General features: G+C 43.6%; 1 protein-coding gene across 1 annotated transcript in view; it reads right to left on the bottom strand.

Annotated features, from left to right (window-relative positions):
- Positions 1 to 574: 574 nt before the first annotated feature.
- Positions 575 to 22,236, bottom strand: part of LOC133377365 (cytosolic phospholipase A2 epsilon-like) — an 83,874-nt gene continuing 62,212 nt past the window's right edge. The window contains exons 16-20 of the mRNA XM_061611324.1: positions 19,917 to 20,024; positions 5,844 to 6,035; positions 4,488 to 4,654; positions 3,142 to 3,328; positions 575 to 1,745 (exon numbers count right to left, since the gene is read on the bottom strand). Of these exons, the coding sequence (XP_061467308.1) occupies positions 1,534 to 1,745; positions 3,142 to 3,328; positions 4,488 to 4,654; positions 5,844 to 6,035; positions 19,917 to 20,024 (866 nt within the window). The 3' untranslated portion in view covers positions 575 to 1,533. The remainder of the gene's footprint in view (positions 1,746 to 3,141; positions 3,329 to 4,487; positions 4,655 to 5,843; positions 6,036 to 19,916; positions 20,025 to 22,236) is intronic.

Genomic DNA, 22,236 nt, shown 5'->3' with positions numbered 1-22,236 from the left:
TTCCTCATTTTCTTTGATATCAAACCCTGTACTTAAGGGAGCATTTTCTGCCTTAAGAGACCAGCCAGCCAGTCATCACTCCCATCCCATGGACTCAGATCACCTAATGAGGGCTTGTTCCAAATTCCATCTTTTGTGAACCCATGTGACCTTCTACTGGAAGGCTCTCTTCTGTATGAAGATCCCTATGTTAGATAGTGTCTACCCCCTCCCATGGAGAGACACATATCTCATTTAGCTTTCAGCAGTGGGGGAATGAAGGAGGTTGGGATATGTCTCCTTCATCTTACTGCTGTTTTAAGGATTCTTTGTAGATTTGAAGATATTTTACTATTTTGAGGTGCTGTTTAAAAATTATTTTGTTAGTCAAGTTGGGTGCTCCTTGAGACAAAAGACTGAATAAACATGAAGAAATTAAATATCTAAGTTGTATTTGTGTGTGTGCTTTGAAACTGTCAAGATGTCAGGCATTTTAAACTACACAATGCATTCATAATTAAATTTCCTAAGTATGCATACGCAGCAGGAAAAGCAAGACTCACAGGGTGGGGGGGAATGAAGTGACAAGGTGATGCAACCTTTTGTTGTTGTTTATTCATGCCTTTGGCTTTAGCATTTCTTCACATGAAAGCCAGTTTACCTCATGACAAATTTTTCAGATGATTATATACAAACTACCATACAGGAAACCAATTCTTAAAAGAAAAGACAGATGAGCAGGAGTTGAATGTATCCTGTTATGAAAAATAAAGGATTAAATATCTAGTTTTGTGTCTACAGCAATGAAATAACATGGTAAGAGCACAGTCTTGACAGTGCAATCCTATACATGTCTACTAAGAGTCAGAAATAAGCCCCATTGGTTCAGTACTCCCAGATTTTATATATTTATTGAATTTATATCCCACCCTTCCTCCCGAAGGATATAAGCACATATAGGATTGCATCCTGTGACATAAACAAGCCTACAAAGTATGACTCAATTGTCCAACCATTATTTCGATCATTCATTTATATAAGAGTGTGGGTTGTGTGCTCTATTTCACAGTTATTAAGAATCATTCTTTAATCTTAACAATATCAAGGTAAAAGAATAATCACATTTTCAAATGAGTTCAGAGAAAATTCTTTGAGAACACTACCTGCGCTGGAATACAGTTGATTTAATTGAACACCACTTCTGTTTAAGTAGGATCATCCAGAGTGCAGAATCGGGTGCAATGCAATGCAATTTGTAAAGTTCCATGGATACAGGCAAACATTTAAGTAATCAGGAATCTGAATGTATGTGAGACATTGCTCTGGTATATATACTGTGATCCAAATGTTTGTCAGCTCTAGTGCACAGATAGAACTCTCTACCCGCACCCCACTAATTAAATACTAGAACTGTTGTCGTGATACTTGGTAGCCAAAGTTTAAATTACTCCAGTTCATTTAAAACCAGCTATCCTTTTGGCCAGCTATTAGACCTCCCCCCACCCTTATATATATTCTGTTTAGAAAGCAACAACAGCATATTCATGAAGAAACCTAAGATGTCAGAGCCATTTTTTTCCATTCCACTCTTTTGTGCAAAACTTGCAAGATTGTGTTTGCATTATTCTGGACATTGTAATTCGTTAAATTCAGCATCTTGTTGAAATCATCCTCCTGCAGCGAGACCTGTCTTGTAGAATATGGAGAAAAGACACTAGAGATATCGACATTGCCTAGTGACATTTCAGCAGTACTACGTTCCACACCTGCAGAAGAAAAGAGAGTCAAAGTCACCGCTAGGCCATCTCCAAAGTTTAGTTGGTGGCATCAAAGGGCATACTTGGAAAGACAACAACACTACCCAAATTTCATGTCTAAAGGTCCTATCCTACCACAGAAACATAATGGGTGCTATTCTTTGCCAGTATGGTTCAAAGGCTAGAATATTGGGTTGGATGTGAGATGCCCAAGTTCAGATTTCAGCTATGAAGCTAATATGGTGGCCTTCAGCCAGTCCCTATCTCTCAATTTACAACTTATTTATTTATTTATTTATTTATTTACTTACTTACTTACTTACTTATTTATTTACTTATTTATTTTACTTGATTGTAAAAACAAAAACAAAAAAAACCCCTGTAGGCGGTTGACAAAAAAACTAATCTACCTCAAGGATTCTTTTGGGGCTAGAATGCCATTCTGAGCTCCTCAGAGGAAGGGCAGATTAGAAAAGTGACAAAATAAATTACTCAGTATTTTAAAAGCACAGATTCAGAAGATTACTATGTTTATTTCCCAACTTTCTTCAACTGAACCCAAGATAGGGTTCCCCAAGCAATCTCACATCCAGGCACTGACCTGCTTAGCTTCAGCAAAGCTGTTTCACGGCTTCACAGCCATGGTTCAAATGTACTGACAGGAGCACAAGCAATTTGCACTTTTGATTCTATGAATCAATTCTAAATATTTGATAACAAGGGGAAGAGAGTTCTTGGTGTGATCAAGGGATGTCATTCAAATAGTTTATTTTTAACTGTCATTATCAGGGGTTTTTTTGGATGATGTTCAGCACCTTAGAAAATAAAGCAGAATGGTGAAATATAGATATTTTAATATGATTTTAATAAAATGTGGGGATGTGGGCAGGTAGGCCTGCCTGGAAAACAAAATAAATGTGTGATTTATAATAATGGTACTGAGACAGAGATATGTTGCTGGCAGACTACAATGGGGCAGCTTTATACACCTGATGTATAACACTCATCATTCTGGAATATAAGCGGTATAAAAATAATAAATAATAAAATCCCTTCTCAGTCTCAAATATATTAATCAGTTATGATCTCGGTATACATGGAGTCTCCCCACAAAAATAAATATTCCAAGTCCCTCACATCACCAGAAAAAAATGGTCTAAGACCATAGGTGAGTGAAACCCTTACTAATAAGTGCATCACAAATTAACTGAGATTGTAATTCTAAACACGTTAGCTAGGAAATAAGTTCCACTGAACTCCATCAGACTTGCTTCCAAATATATATATTTAAGATCATATACCAAAGCAGATGTCAATTTCAGTGGAACCAAAAAAATGTTTTTAGGATGAAGTACCTGATATAAATTGATTCATTTCTGTTTTGTACTGGCTGTCATTAACTCACCAGGTGCAAGGTATCTTTGGAAGGTGTCATTTACTAGTGGAAAATATATCACAACAGGAGCTTCTGGATTGTGAGCATCTTCAAACACATAACACTCCTTTAGATTTTTCTTTTCTTCATCATTTAACAAAGTCTTGGGAAATGGGATTCCTTGCTCTGTGAAGTATGTAGAGGCTCGCTCCAGAGGCTAGAGGCACAAATTGGAGCATTTTTAGCAGGGCCAAAAAAGAAAAGAAACCAAACTATGGATTTCTTGACAAACAGTAATTCATTTGAAATTATAATGTGATCTTTGAAATTATAATGTGATCATGTTGGTAATACAAAGCAGAATGCTAATTTTTGAAAACAGGAAAGTGTAACAATAACAAACTCGGTCCCAGTTATTGATTTGGTCTCCAATGTGTTACAAGAGATAAACAAGAACTGAAACTAAAGTTGGTCTAACTTTGAAATTCAGCAACATTTCTGAATTTGAGTTTTTTAATATTGATATTTTTCAAATTCAAATCTAAAATAGACTTAAGAAAAACACATCTTAAACCTAAAGGTATGTTGATTAACTTTAAAGCACTAAAGCTCAATGCGTACTATTCAATGCTAGCCCTACTCAAGAGTATATCCGTTAAAAATAAACATGACTAACTTAGGAACATTAATTTCAATGGCTCTACTATGACTACAGCACAATATCAATTTGGCATATTCAATACATTTATACCTTTTTAAATTAAAAATAATCACACTAACTACATCAATAATTGGGAATGATGAAAAAAATTAAGAACAGTATACTTTTGAATTTTTGCAACAAATTTAAGCTAAAATAATCTGAACATGATTTTTTCCAAAAATAAATTACACTTTCCTTGACTACAGAAATAGTTAACTCCTACAACACTGGAAAGATTTTGGAGAGTTGTTAGCTGTTGGAATGACTACATTAATCAAAATGTTGTGGCGTTATGATACTAACTGGATTATTCAGTAGTTTAATAATAATAGAAAATGTAAATTACTGCCTTCAAGTTGATTCCGAATAGGGTTTTCATGGTAAGCGGTATTCAGAGGGGGTTTACCATTGCCTCCCTCTGAGGCTGAGAGGGAGTGACTGGCCCAAGGTCACCCAGTGAGCTTCATGGCTGTGTGGGGATTCGAACCCTGGTCTCCCAGGTCATAGTCCAACACCTTAACCACTACACCACACTGGCTCTCAATAATAATAATATTGGTTATTAATTTCTGGGTATTGTTTAATATATACACACTACAAATAGAGTTTGCATTTGAATTATCTTGCAAAAAGATTTAATAACTAATTATAAAAAGAAAGAGATACTTCTAACCTTCGTTTGTGATCCTCCAGTATAATTGAAGTGCAGAATGACATCTATTTTCCTTTCTGGTCTTAGAAGTGGAGGGCAACTGGTGTCAAAGAAGAATGCTGTATCTACCAGTTCCAGCTGATCTGCAGGATCTCTCAGTTGATTAGGGGACTCATCAAGGACAGTATCTACAAATAAGACATTTGTTTTAAAAAGAAAGGGAAAGAACCAGCATAACAGCTGGAGATTAGCAAAATCCAGAAATAATAGCCTTTTTTCCCTTGGGAAGAATTATTTGATCTTAAAACCAGCACTGGTTTCATTGCCATAAAACCTGCCTGTGCAATTTTTGAGCTGTCAGGTTAACATAGCCTGCCACTCATAGCCCTGGCAAGACTACAATTCTGGGGATGAGACAGTGGATGTGGCAAAGAACAGCAGAATCACATTCACTAGCCCTGCTCCCCTTGACATCTATACGTTGATCAGCTCTTCTACACTGAGTCTGTGTGTATATAAGCAGTACATACATAAGCTCTCCATATAATCTGTATCCTGAATTTTTGCAGGGTACCCTTTCACATATGCACAGTTTATGAAGGTTGGAGGTGAGCAGTTGATTAACCCCAAAATATGCACAAGGGTTTTGTATTGTGGCCTTCCAGGCACATAACAGTTCCTGTTTTTGTCTCAAACTGTTTTTGCAGTTCTGGTTTTATCAAGCCCTTGGTGGGCTGCCACACATGGCTGGTGAACTGCATTCAGCTTGATAGCTCACACATTTTGTAAGCCTGATGAAAGCATAGTACTAAACAACTTACAACTATAGTTTTGAAGGCTGCTTAAAATGACTTGAAGATTATGTTATGTAACGGTAATAGATATCTGGCTGCCAGAGCAGACCCAAAAGTCATACTGGGCAATTTGAAACCCTTTCCCCCCATACCCCCAGATGTGGGAATACAGTGTATTCAACATGGCATAGCACTGCACAGGTCAACCTGCACAAGATCAGGCACACTTGGTCAGTACTGGCTCAAAAGGCCCCTGATCCCCCTGTGCTAGTGTTGGCCTCACTTCTGCACAGTGGCAACAGCAGTAGCCACATGCAGTAATGTCTGAGAGGTGGGGAACAGTTCCTATGCAGTAGAGTCTTTTTTCCTGGTAGAAGGGGTAGTGCAGCTTCCATTATTCCTTTGCATTCCATCCTAAGACCTGTTCTAGCTCTCAAAGTGGAACAGTTTAGAGCAGTTCACAGGATCAGATTATCAGTGACCTAATAAGAGTAACAGTAGCAAATTGTCTCTAATGAGAAAAGATGCAATTAATTTAGCCTATTTTATGCAATTTCTCAAAGAAATGATGCTACTGGTATACCTTTCCATGCAGAAAACTGTTGATTCTGTATGTACTCATTATGGATTTGAAGCCCTTTTAAAAAATTATGGTACTTTGACACTGCTGGACGGTCCGTTAAAATATCCCGTAGAGCATTGGAAAGGCCTCCTGCAGGAGTGAACATGCGAGTTGGTATATCATGAGGTCTCTCTGGTAAATCAGGTACTTCATCTGAAGAAAGACAAAATTAATTACGCTAAACAAGTATGTGAATAGGGATGAGGTGCAATATTTGCATTTGATTTATTTAAAAATTATCCAAAGGGGCTACTTAAATGCTAAACGAAAGGTGTGGTAATATTTCAAGGAGGTAGGGAAGGGCCAGGCCCTTACTTAAGACTTTTTGAGTAGGTATAGATACTATTATTTTTTCCATCCACCTTGGTTCAGTTCAGATGACACCCATTGTTCACTGACGCCATGGCGAACAGTGAGAGGATGGCCACTAGATGTGCACATGTGTAGGCCTTTTGAAGTATTACAGCCACATGTACAGCAACAATCAGACTCCGACTGCATGTTCAGTTTCTGGATTTTATCTGGGGTGTTGTTCAGGCCTACATGTGGTTGATTTCATGCATGAAATTTACATAATTCCCATTCCAGAGGTGAGGAACTTTTTTCAGACCCAAGGCCATATTTTTATCCGTGCAACCTTCTGGGGTTCACATGCCAGTGGAGGTGGGGCCAGAGGCAAAAGTGGGCCGAGGAACTGATGTACTTTTTACTTTTGAACAGTAGGCTAGTATTTAGGCATGCGCGCACACACACGTACACACCCCTCTTTATCCTCCAAGCAAGTGGCATTATCAGAGCTCAAGGACAAATTCCAGCTAGGCATAACACTTAAGGAGGGTGTGGAATAGGGCTGGTGAGCAGTGTAGCCTGAGGAGAGGGGGCGTGACCTGGGGAGAGTCCCAAAGGCTAGACAGTGAAGCCTGGAGGACTGCATTTGGCTCTGGACCTTAGTTTCCCCATTCATGTCCTATTCAAACATTACATCATCCTTTGTAAGCCTCATGTCCTCCAGATATTTTTGACTACATCTCCCATCAGCCCCAGCCAGCAGTGGCCACAAAGGTAGGACAGATGTGTAAGGTGGGTGAGGATGAAAGGCATGCTCAAGCTCCCAACCATGTATTGAGGAGTGATCAGATAAAAATATTGACCAGTCTGGGACTAGGTGGTCTTGTGATGGACTGAAATGGTGGCCACATTCACACCATACATTTACTCTGCTATTATTCCACTTTAAACAGTCATGACTTCCCCCAAAGAATCCTCCTGTTCTCCTCAAAGTTATAATTGTCAAAGTAGTTCAATAGTCAGTTCCCCTTTCCAGAGAACTCTGAGAATTGTAGCTGTGAGGGGAAAAGGGGTCTCCTAACAATTTCCAGGATTCTTTGTGGTAAGCCATGACTACAAAGCTACAAAGAAATCACATCAGATCTTGGGGCCCAAATAGTTTTCTCATCCATCTTTCTGGTACTTAGAAGAGGGGCAGAAAGGGAAAGAAGAATACTCTGGGTGAATGACTGGCTACGAAAGTGGAGCTGATGCAAGAGATTTGGATTCTGGGTCCATAGGCTATGCTTCCTGGAAGATGGGCTGCTGGCAAGCAGGGCTGGCCCAGACATGCTGGGGCCCTGGGCACAAGCCTACCCCAGGCCCTGGCGCTCCCCTTCCACAATTCGCAGCAGAATTGCTGCTGCGGATTGCATGGAAAGAGCTCCGGAGTCCCCGCCATTCCCTTGCTTCTTCAACCTACCTTTCTCGGCTGTTGTGCGGTTGCGCGGTTGTGTGGGCACACTGCCCTTAACCAAGATGGCGGCCAAGATTTCCCTAAGGGGCTGAAGCCTCTATGTCAGAAGGCAGAGCTGGGGTCCCAATCCCGGGGAGCTGGATCCCGGAGAGTTGGGAGAAGAGTATTCGGATGGATGGCAGAGGGAAGGGGGAGGAACTTCCCCCCTTTGGAGCGAAGACGAAACAGAGGAACTGCCAGTGATAAGGTCGCTTAGCAACGGGGAGCCTGAGCCCTCCCTGGACATTCTCACGCCTCCCCCTCTTTCAGGCTCAGAGCAAGAGGGGAAGAGGGAGGGCTGCTCACAGCCGACAAGCGGGGAGGCAGTTTACCATCAGCCCCTCCCCTATCCCCCATCCTGGAATCGGAAACTTCAGAAGAGGAGGGGGTGATGCTTCCCCCCTCACCGCGCACACGCAGACAGCTGAAAAGACAGGAGAGAAGGGGGGAAGGCGGGCAGTACCTGAGGGGCAGTTAAGGAGGAGCGAAAGATTGCGCGCCTGTTTGGCCCCTTCTTAAAGAACAGGCGGGAAGAAGTCCCTTGCTCTGTCAACTTTCTCCCAATGCCGCAGGACCTGTATCCCTGTATTGCTTCATGAGAAAACGCAGTCTTTGTTTGGACATTACCCTAATAAAACACGAATTAACTACAATCGTTGGTCTGGTTCCTGAGTCACATCCTGGGCCTGACAGCTTGACAGAGCCACCTAAATCACCCTCAACGCTCTCTTCACTTGACTGGGACAAGATGTCAAAGGGAGCAGCGGGGGGGACGAACCCCACTTCTGAGATGGAAGAAGTGGAACTCCTGAGGACTAAGGTAGCTGATTTGCAGACGGATGTTCAAGCCCTGCTAGCAGCAGTCAAGGCGCTGAAGACGGATAATCAAACCTTGAAGGCCACGATAGACCAGATGCGAACAGCCCCTCCAGCTGCCGTAGTAAAGGTTCCCATTGGATTGCCCCCAAAATACGCGGGACAAAGTGATCAGTTGGCAACCTTCGTGGCTCAATGTGAGTTATATCTGGATGTCAGGCACACGGAATTTCCAGACGATGGGGCTAAAGTAGCTTTCGTGATTAGCCTCCTGGAGGGAGAAGCTGCAAAATGGGTGACTCCGTATCTCGTGAGAAAGGATACTGTCTTAGGAAGGTACAGAGGATTTATACAGGAGATGGCCGAGATGTTTCAAGACCCGCAAAGGGCTGAAACAGTAGCGCGGCAACTAGGCGCTCTGAAGCAAGCTAAAGGGACTGTTTCCGAGTACACTAATGCTTTTAAAATTCTGTCCCAGGAAACTGGTTACAATGACGCCGCCCTGATGTTTATGTACCAGAGTGGATTAAATGCTGAAATCCTGGATGAGCTGGCCAGGACCTCCCCCCCCCGCTGACCTACCAGGGCTCATCCGGCTATGCCTACAGATAGATCACCGGATGGAAGGAAGGCGCCTGGAAAGGAAGCAGGAGGTCCCGAGATACTCAGCCTCGGCATCCTGCAACAAGACCCTTCCCACTACAGGGATGGCAGGTAATGCAACTGAGGGACAGGGAGGGGCTAGGCCAAGACTGTCGGAAGAAGAAAAGGAAAGACGACGCTGGGAACGTTTATGCTTTTATTGTTCAAAGCTGGGCCATGTGGCCAGAGACTGTGGACTAAAGGGGGGGAAAGCCGAGCCGTCGGGAAACTAGAACACCCAGTCCACGTGCAGGCCGGTGGACTGGGGGCAGCGTTGTATAAAGGCCCCCCAATGATCCAACCTCCCTCAAAGGGGGTGTTGGTCTTGCCTATTCGGATTACAACTTCCAGAGGAGTGGTGTTTAATTCCACTGCCTTAATTGACAGTGGAGCCTCCACAAATTTTATTGATGCAAAGTTAGTCAAGCGTCATGGAATTTCCCGGTGGAAACTGGACGCTCCCCTAGCTGTGGAGACTATCGATGGGAGACCCCTGAAGTCAGGAGGGGTGACACAAGCCACGGAGGAAGTGAAACTTCAAATCCCCGGGCACGAAGAGTTCATTTCGCTATACGTGTCAGATCTCTCGAACTTTGAGGTGATTCTGGGAATGCCCTGGCTAGCAAAGCATGAACCCACAATAAGTTGGAAGGAGGCGGTGGTGTGGTTCAACTCACAGTATTGCCAGGAGAACTGTCAACCTGAAGGAATCAAGAACACCTTAGCGGGGGCAGTGCAAGAGATCGAGCAAGTGACCCTGCCGCCAAAGTATGAAGAATTCAAAGATGTGTTTGATGAAAAAGAGGCAGAGACTTTACCCCCCCACCGCCCTTACGACTGTGCGATTGATCTAGTGCCAGGAGCCAGCATCCCATCAGGGAGAATCTACTCTCTCACATAGAATGAGAGGGTGGCCCTGAAGGAATTCCTGGATAAAAACCTGAGGCGAGGATTCATACGCCCCTCACAATCCCCTGCTGGAGCGCCACTATTGTTTGTGAAAAAGAAGGGGGGGGAACTCAGACCCTGTAACGACTATCGCGCATTGAACCAGATCACCATCCCCAACAGCTACCCGCTGCCCCTGATCTCAGAGTTGTTGGACCGACTGCGCTCTGCAAAAATCTTCACGAAGTTGGATTTGAGAGGAGCGTACAATCTGATCAGGATGAAGCAGGGAGATGAATGGAAAACAGGGTTCTTGACCGCTTACGGACAGTATGAATACCTGGTCATGCCGTTCGGACTTTGTGGAAGGCCAGGAATTTTTCAAAAATTCATGAACGACGTGTTTAGAGACTTGTTGGACACGTATGTAATCTGTTACTTAAATGATATCCTGGTGTTCTCAAAGAACCAGGAAGACCACGACCAGCATGTGAAGACGGTGTTGAAGAGACTGAGAGAAAATCACCTGTATGCTAAATTAGAGAAATGTGGATTTGACCTCAAGTCTCTAGACTTCCTTGGATATCGAATCTCAGCGGAAGGTGTGGAGATGGACCCAGGGAAAGTAAGCTGCATATTGGACTGGGGCCAACCTGTCACCAAAAAGGATGTACAATGGTTTTTGGGGTTTGCCAATTATTACAGAAAGTTCATTCCAGGGTTTTCCAAATTAACAGCTCCTCTGACTGACTGTTTAAGGGGGAAGAAGAAGTTTCAATGGACAGAGAACGCCACCGAGGCCTTTGAGGAGCTGAAGAGAAGGTTTGCTACTGAGCCCATTCTGCGCTTTGCTGATCCGAACCGCCCTTTCGTAGTGGAAGCAGATGCTTCAGATTTTGCCATCGGCAGGGGGGTCCTGCTACAATTAGACCAAGAAGGGAAGGAGCTGCACCCCTGTGCGTACTTCTCTCGGAAGTTAAAGCCTGCAGAGAAGAACTACACAGTTTGGGAGAAGGAGCTGCTGGCCATCAAGGACTCTTTTGAAAACTGGAGACAATACCTAGAGGGGACCTCTCATCGAATTGAAGTGCGCTCCGACCACAAGAATCTTGAAAGCCTCCAAACAGCCAGAAAGCTGAACCAGAGACAGATAAGATGGTCCCAGTTCTTCACCAGGTTTAACTTCCAGATTACTTACCATGCCCAAGCCAAAAACCAGAGAGCGGATGCCTTATCCAGACAGCCACAATACAAAGAAAGTGAATCCGAGGACCAGCCTCAGTACATAATCCCGCCAGAGAAATTAACGTTGGGAGTATGCCAGCCTTCATGGGAAGAGGAACTCAAAAAGGCACAACAAGAAGATGCAGACATGCTAAAATATCAGCAGGAGACGGGACAAGGTCAAGACTCAGAAGTAACCTTTCACTGGAGAAATGGACTGTTATGGTTCAAAACCGCCAGATATGTGCCAGAAGGGGAATTAAGGCTCAGAATCCTACGCCAGTGTCATGATTCCATCACAGCGGGACACTTTGGGATTTACAAGACCATTCAGAACGTGGCCAAGGACTTCTGGTGGCCTAAAATGCATTGGGATATTGAGAGTTATGTAAAGTCCTGCTCTGTCTGTCTGCGGACAAAAACACAAACAGGGACACCAGCAGGACTGTTACAACCGTTGCCTGTCCCACACGAACCCTGGAAGGACCTCTCCATGGATTTTATAACTGATCTACCCAAGTCCCAAGGAATGACAGCCATCTTAGTAGTGGTGGATCTACTTACCAAAATGGCACACTTTCTTCCTTGTGCAGGGACCTTAGAGGCTAAAGAAACGGCCAAGTTATTCATAAAAGAAGTCTACCGGCTGCATGGATTGCCAAACAGCGTAGTCTCAGACCGAGGAACTCAGTTCACAGCCAAATTTTGGAGAGCAATGTGGAAACAGTTGCAGACGGAATTAAAACTCTCCTCCGCCCATCACCCCCAGACAGATGGGCAGATGGAACGCTTGAACGCCGTTTTGGAAAGATATTTACGAAGTTATGTGTCCTATCAACAGACTGACTGGGTATCATATTTGCATTTTGCAGAGTTCGCCTACAACAATTCTCTGCACTCCAGCACTCAACAAACCCCGTTCTTCTCTAATTATGGATTCCATCCTAAAGTCTTTCCAAGCAGCTCAGAAGGAATACTGGTACCGGCAGCTGAGAACTTCCTTAAGGAATTGCAAGCGGCGCAACAGACCCTGAAACAGCAGTTAAACGAAGCCAAAACGGAGTACAAGCGAGTTGCTGACCTGTACAGGAAGGAGGGCCCCCCCCTTCAACCGGGAGACCAGGTATGGCTGTCCACCCGCTTCCTCCAGATGCCGGGCAAATGTAGAAAATTACAAGACAAGAGGATGGGTCCTTTCAAAATAGAAACTCAAATCAATCCCGTGGCGTACCGACTGAAGCTGCCTGACACGTTTAAAATACATCCTGTGTTCCATCGATCCCTCTTAGCGAAAGCCGCCCCTCCCAGTGAGTTACGGCCGGAAGAACCTCCCGGAGCTCCACTCCTGGTAAATGAGCAGCTTGAGTTTGAAGTTGAGGAGATCTTAGATTCCAGGATCAGACGCCACAAGCTGCAGTACTTGATTCACTGGAAAGGCTATGGGGTGGCTGACAGATCATGGGAAGATGCAGCTGATGTGCATGCTCCAGAATTGGTAAAACTTTTCCATCAACGTTTTCCCACCGTCCCAAGCCAGACAAGGGAGGGGGGCACAGCCTGGGAGGGGGGATGGTGTCGGAAGGCAGAGCTGGGGTCCCAATCCCGGGGAGCTGGATCCCGGAGAGTTGGGAGAAGAGTATTCGGATGGATGGCAGAGGGAAGGGGGAGGAACTTCCCCCCTTTGGAGCGAAGACGAAACAGAGGAACTGCCAGTGATAAGGTCGCTTAGCAATGGGGAGCCTGAGCCCTCCCTGGACATTCTCACGCCTCCCCCTCTTTCAGGCTCAGAGCAAGAGGGGAAGAGGGAGGGCTGCTCACAGCCGAAAAGCGGGGAGGCAGTTTACCATCAGCCCCTCCCCTATTCCCCATCCTGGAATCAGAAACTTCAGAAGAGGAGGGGGTGATGCTTCCCCCCTCACCGCGCACACGCAGACAGCTGAAAAGACAGGAGAGAAGGGGGGGAAGGTGGGCAGTACCTGAGGGGCAGTTAAGGAGGAGCGAAAGATTGCACGCCCGTTTGGCCCCTTCTTAAAGAACAGGCGGGAAGAAGTCCCTTGCTCTGTCAACTTTCTCCCAATGCTGCAGGACCTGTATCCCTGTATTGATTCATGAGAAAACGCAGTCTTTGTTTGGACATTACCCTAATAAAACACGAATTAACTACAATCGTTGGTCTGGTTCCTGAGTCACGTCCTGGGCCTGACACTCTACCACCATCTTGGCTCATGGCAGCGATGCACACACGTAACATGCATGCATGCCATCAGCCGAGATGGCGGCAGAGGCTTCAGCCCCTTAGGGAAACTCGGCTGCCATCTTGGTTAAGAGCAGCATTGCAAATCGCAGAAGGGGAGTGGAGGGGCCCCTCAGGGGCTCCGTAGCCCCAGGGTCCCTCAGCCAGCGCCCCACCTGGCTGCCCTTTGGAGCCGGCCCTACTGGCAGATGATGGATTGCATCTCACAAGGACTGGGAAGAATGTGTTTGGCCACAGCATGGAAAACTTCATCAGGAGAACTTTAAACTGAATCCCAAGGGGGAGGGAGACATAAATTTGTGCGCATTTAAGAGGAACTAAGGGAACGGCTCTAATGGGGCCTAGTAATAGTCTTCATAAAAATGTAGGAAGGGACCAGGCCGTAAATTACATGGTCTTCGATGTCTGTATACTAATGCCCAGAGTATGGGAAACAAACAAGACTTGAACTCTTAATACAGGAGAATAAATATGACTTGATAGGTATAACTGAAACTTGGTGGGATGACTCCCATGAGTGGAATACAACAATTGAAGGATATAACTTGTTCAAAAAGAACAGAAGGAATAGAAAGGGAGGTGGAGTCGGCTGTATGTTAATAATATATATCCCTGCACAGAAATATAGGAGGATGAGCTTAGTAGCTCCACCAAGAGTATCTGGATTAAAATTAATGAGGCAAAGATGGGAGAACGGGAGTGCTTGCTCTTAGAGGAGAGCATTGATATAGTGAGCATAACGGAGACCTGGTGGAATGGAGAAAACCAGTGGGATACGGTTATCCCTGGATATAAACTATATTGGAAGGACAGGGTAGGTAGGCCTAGAAGGTAGGCCTAGAAGTAGGCATTGTGAGAGCAGGGGCACAGGATATAAATTCAGAAGAGCAAAATTACCACAGGCCTAACCACAAGTGCCAAAGACACTTGAAGAGAGACACTGCTTACAAGTGCCTGTACGCTAATGCTAGGAGCCTCCGAACCAAGATGGGAGAACTGGAGTGCTTGGTCTTAGAGGAGAGCATTGATATAGTGAGCATAACGGAGACCTGGTGGAATGGAGAAAACCAGTGAGATACGGTTATCCCTGGATATAAACTATATCGGAAGGACAGGGAAGGACGTATTGGTGGCGGAGTCACTCTATACGTGAAAGAAGGCATTGAATCCAGCAAGCTCAAAACCCCAAAAGAGGCAGACTCCTCCACAGAATCGTTGTGGGTGGTGATACCATGCCCCAGGAGGGACTTAATACTGGGAACGATCTATCGTCCCCCTGATCAAAATGCTCAGGGAGACCTTGAGATGAGATATGAAATTGAGGAAGCATCCAAACTAGGAAATGTGGTAGTAATGGGTGACTTCAACTACCCGGACATAGACTGACCGCATATGTGTTCCAGTCATGACAAAGAAGCAAAGTTTCTAGATATTCTAAGTGACTATTCCCTAGACAAGTTGGTCATGGAACCGACCAGAGGGACGGCAACCCTGGACTTAATCCTCAGTGGGGACCGGGACCTGGTGCGAGATGTAAGTGTTGTTGAACTGATTGGGAGCAGTGACCACAGTGCTATTAAATTAAACATACATGTAAATGGCCAAGAAAATCCAACACAGTCACATTTGACTTCAAAAGAGGAAACTTCACAAAAATGAGGAGACTGGTAAAAAGAAAGCTGAAAAACAAAGTCCAGAGGGTCACATCACTCAAAAATGCTTGGAAGTTGTTTAAAAACACTATATTAGAAGCTCAACTGGAATGCATACCACAGATCAGAAAAGGTACCGCCAGGGCCAAGAAGATGCCAGCATGGTTAACGAGCAAAGTCAAGGAAGTTCTTAGAGGCAAAAAGTCTTCCTTCAGAAAATGGAAGTCTTGTCCGAATGAAGAAAATAAAAAAGAACACAAACTCTGGCAAAAGAAATGCAAGAAGACAATAAGGGATGCTAAAAAAGAATTTGAGGAGCACATTGCTAAGAACATAAAAACCAACAACAAAAAATTCTATAAATACATTCAAAGCAGGAGACCATCTAGGGAGGCGATTGGACCCTTGGATGATAAGGGAGTCAAAGGTGTACTAAAAAACGATAAGGAGATTGCAGAGAAGCTAAATGAATTCTTTGCATCTGTCTTCACAGTGGAAGATATAGGGCAGATCCCTGAACCTGAACTAACATTTGCAGGAAGGGATTCTGAGGAACTGAGACAAATAGTGGTAACGAGAGAGGAAGTTCTAGGCTTAATGGACAATATAAAAATTGACAAATCACCGGGCCCGGATGGCATCCACCCGAGAGTTCTCAAAGAACTCCAATGTGAAATTGCTGATCTGCTAACTAAAATATGTAACTTGTCCCTCGGGTCCTCCTCCGTGCCTGAGGACTGGAAAGTGGCAAATGTAACGCCAATCTTCAAAAAGGGATCCAGAGGGGATCCCGGAAATTACAGGCCAGTTAGCTTAACTTCTGTCCCTGGAAAACTGGTAGAAAGTATGATTAAAGCTAGATTAACTAAGCACATAGAAGAACAAGCCTTGCTGAAGCGGAGCCAGCATGGCTTCTGCAAGGGAAAGTCCTGTCTCAGTAACCTATTAGAATTCTTTGAGAGTGTCAACAAACATATAGATAGAGGTGATCCAGTCGACATAGTGTACTTAGACTTTCAAAAAGCGAGTGAGCAGTGAAGTGGCCATGTTTGCTGACGACACTAAATTGTTCAGGGTTGTTAAAACAAAAAGGGATTGTGAAGAGCTCCAAAAAGATCTCTCCAAACTGAGTGAATGGGCGGAAAAATGGCAAATGCAATTCAATATAAACAAGTGTAAAATTATGCATATTGGAGCAAAAAATCTGAATTTCACATATACGCTCATGGGGTCTGAACTGGCGGTGACCGACCAGGAGAGAGACCTCGGGGTTGTAGTGGACAGCACGATGAAAATGTTGACCCAGTGTGCGGCAGCTGTGAAAAAGGCAAATTCCATGCTAGCAATAATTAGGAAAGGTATTGAAAATAAAACAGCCGATATCATCATGCCGTTGTATAAATCTATGGTGCGGCCGCATTTGGAATACTGTGTACAGTTCTGGTCGCCTCATCTCAAAAAGGATATTATAGAGTTGGAAAAGGTTCAGAAGAGGGCAACCAGAATTATCAAGGGGATGTAGCGACTCCCTTACGAGGAAAGGTTGCAGCATTTGGGGCTTTTTAGTTTAGAGAAAAGGCGGGGCAGAGGAGACATGATAGAAGTGTATAAAATTATGCATGGCATTGAGAAAGTGGATAGAGAAAAGTTCTTCTCCCTCTCTCATAATACTAGAACTCGTGGACATTCAAAGAAGCTGAATGTTGGAAGATTCAGGACAGACAAAAGGAAGTACTTCTTTACTCAGCGCATAGTTAAACTATGGAATTTGCTCCCACAAGATGCAGTAATGGCCACCAGCTTGGACAGCTTTAAAAGAAGATTAGACAAATTCATGGAGGACAGGGCTATCAATGGCTACTAGCCGTGATGGCTGTGCTGTGCCACCCTAGGCAGAGGCAGCATGCTTCTGAAAACCAGTTGCCGGAAGCCTCAGGAGGGGAGAGTGTTTTTGCACTCGGGTCCTGCTTGCGGGCTTCCCCCAGGCACCTGGTTGGCCACTGTGAGAACAGGATGCTGGACTAGATGGGCCACTGGCCTGATCCAGCAGGCTCTTCTTATGTTCTTAAGGAATAAAAGGAACATGGGGGTTGGAGTCTACTACTGACCACCCAATCAAGGAGAAGACAAGGATGAAACTTTCGAAAAGCAAGCTGCCAATGTTGCAAGGAGACATGATGTAGTAGTAATGGGGGACTTCAATTACCCCAATATCTGTTGGGAGACAAATTCTGCCAAACACAGCCCCTCCAAGAAATCCTTCACTTGTGTTGGAGATAACTTTCTCCAACAGAAAGTGGAGGAAGCAACTAGAGGATCAGCTATCCTTGACTTGATACTAACCAATAGGGTTGACTTGGTGGATGAAGTGGCAGTTATGGGAACTCTGGGGGAAAGTGACCATGCTAAACTTGAGTTCTTTATTTTAAAGGAAACAAAAGCTGAGAGTAGCCATATGCGTACCCTGGACTTCAGGAAAGCTGACTTTAATAAACTCAGAACAATGGTAAGAAAGGTTCCATGGCAAGCAACCCTAATGATAAAAGGAGTCCACGATGGCTGGAAGTTTCTAAAAAAGGAAATTCTAAAGGCGCAATGGCAAACAATTCCATCATGGAAAAAAGGTGGAAGACAGCAGAAGTTAACATGGCTTCACAAAAAGCTTCACAAAAAGGGACACATACAAGAAATGGAAGGAAGGCCAGGCCACAAAGGAAGAGTCCAGGCAGACAGCATGGAATTGCAGGGATGGTGTCAGGCAGGCTAAAGCTGAGAATGAGCTGAGGTTAGCAAGAGATGCCAAAAGCAACAAAAAAAGCTTTCTTTAGGTACATCCATAGTAAAGACAGAGAAAATAAATGGTGGTACAGCTACTCAGTGAGGATGGCAAAATGATAACAGATGACAAAGAAAAGGCAGAAGTGCTTAATTCCTACTTTGGCTCAGTCTTCTCCCAAAAGAGGGTTCATGGCCCTCCTGGTAAACATGAAGTTGAAGGGACAGGATTGCAGCTTGAAACTGAGAAATGGTCGAGGAATATCTAATCACTCTGAACGAGTTCAAAGCTGTAGGGCCCAATGAACTGCATCCTAGAGTATTGAAGGAACTGGATGAAGAACTCTGGAATCACTTTCTATTATCTTTGAGAAATCATGGAAGATGGGTGAAGTGCCAGATGACTGGAGGAGGGTTAATGTTGTCCCTATCTCCAAAAAGGGCAAAAAGGAGGAAACGGGGAACTACAGACCAGTTAGCCTGACATCAATCCCTGGGAAAATTCTTGAGCAGATTATAAAGTGGTCAGTCTGTAAGCACCTTGAAAACAGTGATTACTAGATGCCAACATGGATTTATCGAAAATAAATCTTGTCGGACTAATCTTATATCATTTTTTGATCAGGTAACCTCCCTTGTAGATTGTGGGAATGCTGTGGACATAATATATTTCAACTTCAGCAAAGCTTATGACAAAGTGCCCCATGATATTCTGATTAGCAAGCTAGCTGAATGTGGGCTGGATGGAACAACTATCAGGTGGATCCACAGTTGGTTACAGAATAATAATCAAAGAGTGCTTATCAATGGTTCCTTCCCAAACTGGGGTGGTGGTGGTAATGAGTGGAGTACCACAGGGCTCAGTCTTGGGCCCAGTGCTCTTCAACATTTTTATTAATGACTTGGATGAGGAGGTTCAGGGAATGCTTATCAAATTTGCAGATGATACAGAATTTAGAGGGATAGCTCATACCCTGGAAGATAGAAACATAATTCAATGGGATCTTGATAGGCTGGAGCATTGGGCTGAAAACAACAGAATGACAATTAATAGGGATAAATGCAAAGTTCTACACCTAGGAAAAAGAAACCAAATGCACAGTTATAAGATGGGGGATATTTGGCTCAGCAATACAACATGTGAGAAGGATCTTGTGATTGTAGTTGATCACAAGCGGAATATGAGCCAACAGTGGAATGTGGCTACAAAAAAGGCAAATGCTATTTTAGGTTGCATTGACAGAAGTATAGTTTCCAAATTGTGTGAGATATTAGTTTCCCCCTATTTGGCACTGGTTAGGCTTCATCTTGAATACTGTGTCCAGTTCCGGACACCACACTTTAAAAAGGATGCAAACTGGAAGAGGTTCAGAGGAGAGCAACAAGGATGATCAGGGGACTGGAAACAAAACCCTATAAGGAGAGACGGAAAGAACCGGGCATGTTTAGCCTTGAGAACAGAAGACTAAGGGGAGATATGATAGCACTCTTTAAGTACTTGAAATGTTGCCATGCAGGGGAGGGCCAGGATCTCTGATTGATCATCCCATAATGCAGGTCACAAAATAATGGGCTCAAGTTGCAGGAAGCCAGATGTCAAATGAACATCAGGAAAAACTTCCTAACTGTTAGAGCAGTACGACAATGGAACCAATTATCTGGGGAGGTGGTGGACTCTCCAACACTGGAGACACTCAAGAGGCAGCTGGACAAGCACCTATCAGATATGCTTTAATTTGGATTCCTAAATTGAGCAGGTCTTATAGGCCCCTTCCAACTCTACGATTCTATGGTTCTATGATGACTGTTTAAAGTGGAATAATAGTGGAATAAATTTGTGGTGTGAATGTGGCCTGTGTCCTGAAGTTCCACCTCCAAAAAGCACTTGCATTGTAAAGCTCAGAATTAGATATTACCAAATAATGATCGGTCAGCCAAAAAAAAACACATTTTGTATACGGTTACACCTGGAATAATTTGGAACATGTATTATAACTCACCAATTTCAGTGAAAGTATCTTGGGTCCATCTGTTCCAGAAATCCTCTGAACTGTCAGCACCATGCCAGGCATCCAACAAATTTTTGGAAAATATACTACTCCACATTCCTTTGAAAGAAAGAGACTAATGTAGTAGAAGCATTCTCCCTTCAGAACTTTATTTTGAGCTGTGTGTTCAGCAAAACAGTAGCACATATTTTACTTAAAATGTAATTCCAACACAGACACAGACTGGGATAAGGCCTCTACTTAAAAGGCTTGTTGAAGGAGGAAGGTCTTCAGTAGGTGCCGAAAATATAACAGAGATGGCGCTTGTCTAATATTTGAGAGGAGGAAATTCCAAAGGGTAAGTGCCACTACACTAAAGATCGGTTCCCTATGTTGTGCAGAACGGACCTCCTGATAAGATAGTATCTGCCAATGGCTCTCACCTGGAATACATAGTGATCGACTGGATATATAAGAAGTAAGATGATCTTTCTGGTATCCTGGTCTCAAGCTGTATAGGGCTTTGTACACCAGAACCAGAACCTTGAAATTAGTCCTTGAACCTTGAACTTAGTCCAGAAGCTAATGAGCAGTTGATGGTCCCTATTTCAAATTAAATTTCATCAAAACAGGTTGTTCATTTATACCTTGCTGTTTCTTCTTTTTTTCCCTAGACAGCATCAGGCATTTGTTATGCATCTGACTTCATTGTTTACTGCTGCACTTAACACAAATAGTTAATATAGCCTTCCCCAACCTGATGCCCTCCAGATATTTTAGGCTACAATTCTCATCAGCCTCCCACTGTCCTGGCTGAGACTGATGGGAGTTACAGTCCAAAACATCTGGAAGGCATGAGGTTGGAAAAGGTTACATTGATGTCATACCTAGGCATTCTGTACTGGTTTGATGTACATGGATCAGGATAGGACTACAGAGTATGAGGAACCCAAACATTTTGCAAAAGACAAAGTTTGGAAAAGTACAAGTAATATGAACATTAAAAAGTTCTGCTGATTAAGACTAAAGGTCTATCAGTCCAGTCTTCTAACAGTAGCCCGCAGATGTCTTTGGGAAGCCCACAATCTTGACATGAAAAAAAATAATTCTCTCTGCTTCTCCCAGTAACTGATATTTAGTGGCATATTGCATCTGAACATGGAGGCTTCATACAGACATTGTATTTTCCTCCATTAATTTGTCTAATCCCTTTGAAAGCCTTCTAAGGTAGTGGCCATCATCACATCTTGAGACAATAAATCCCTTAAATTAATTTTGTGCCATGTGAAGTATTTGCGTTTGTCTGCCCAAGATCCATCACTAATCAATTTCATTAGAAGATCTCCTGTTATAGTATTATTGGGAGTAGGGGAACTTCTATCTCCTTTCTCCACACCACACATAATTTTATGAACCTCTATCATGTCACTGCATCACCTTTTTTCTAAATTAAAAGCTCTGAACACCTTAGACTTTTCTTATAGATAAGGTTCTTCAAGCCTTGATAGTTTTGACTCCACCTTTTCTAGCTCTACTATATTCTTTTTGAGATGGATATTGTAGAGATAGAAAAGGTTTAGAAAATAGCCACCCAAATTATCAAGGGCCTGGAGCAAGTCCCCTATGAGGAAAGGTTGCAACATTTGGGGGTTTTAGTTTAGAAAAACAATGCAAGTTAAGGTGGTGAGGACAGAGATGCATACGATTACACGTGGTGTACAGAAAATATACTAGACGTTTTTTCTCCCTTTCTCATAATATTAGAACCCTGGGCAATCCAATGAAGCTGAATGTTGAAAGATTCAGGATAAAGAAAGTACTTCTTCACACAGCACATAGCTAAACGATGGCATTTGCTCCCTATGGATGTAGGGAACGTTATCAAATTGGATGGCCTTAAAAGCGGATTAGACAAATTCATGGAAGATAAGGCTATCAAGGGCAACTATCCATGGTGGCTATGTTCTATCTTCACTGTCAGAGGCAGTTTGCCTCTGAGTACCATTTGCTGGGCATCACAAGCTGTTGCGCTCATGTCCTGCTTGTGGGCTTCCTGTAGGCATTTGGTTGGCACTGTGAGGCTGAACTGGATGGGCTTTTGATCTGATCCAGCAGGGGTCTTTTTATTTTTTGGCGTGACCAGAACTGTGTTTCCAAGTGTAGCCACACTACAGATGTGTAAAAGTGCATCATAATACTGGAAGTTTTATTTCCAGTTCTTTTTCATGTAATCCCTAGCATGGAAATCACAATTTAAGCATGATATGTGGAATTTAACACTTGCTTCAACCCTGGGAGTCACAATGCAATCAACAGAAAAGACACAGCTAGT

The sequence above is a fragment of the Rhineura floridana genome, chromosome 2 (genome assembly GCF_030035675.1).
Source record: "Rhineura floridana isolate rRhiFlo1 chromosome 2, rRhiFlo1.hap2, whole genome shotgun sequence".
Lineage (NCBI taxonomy): Eukaryota > Metazoa > Chordata > Lepidosauria > Squamata > Rhineuridae > Rhineura > Rhineura floridana.
Note: the sequence above shows the minus strand (reverse complement) of the source record. Positions and strands in the feature narration are given on the sequence as shown.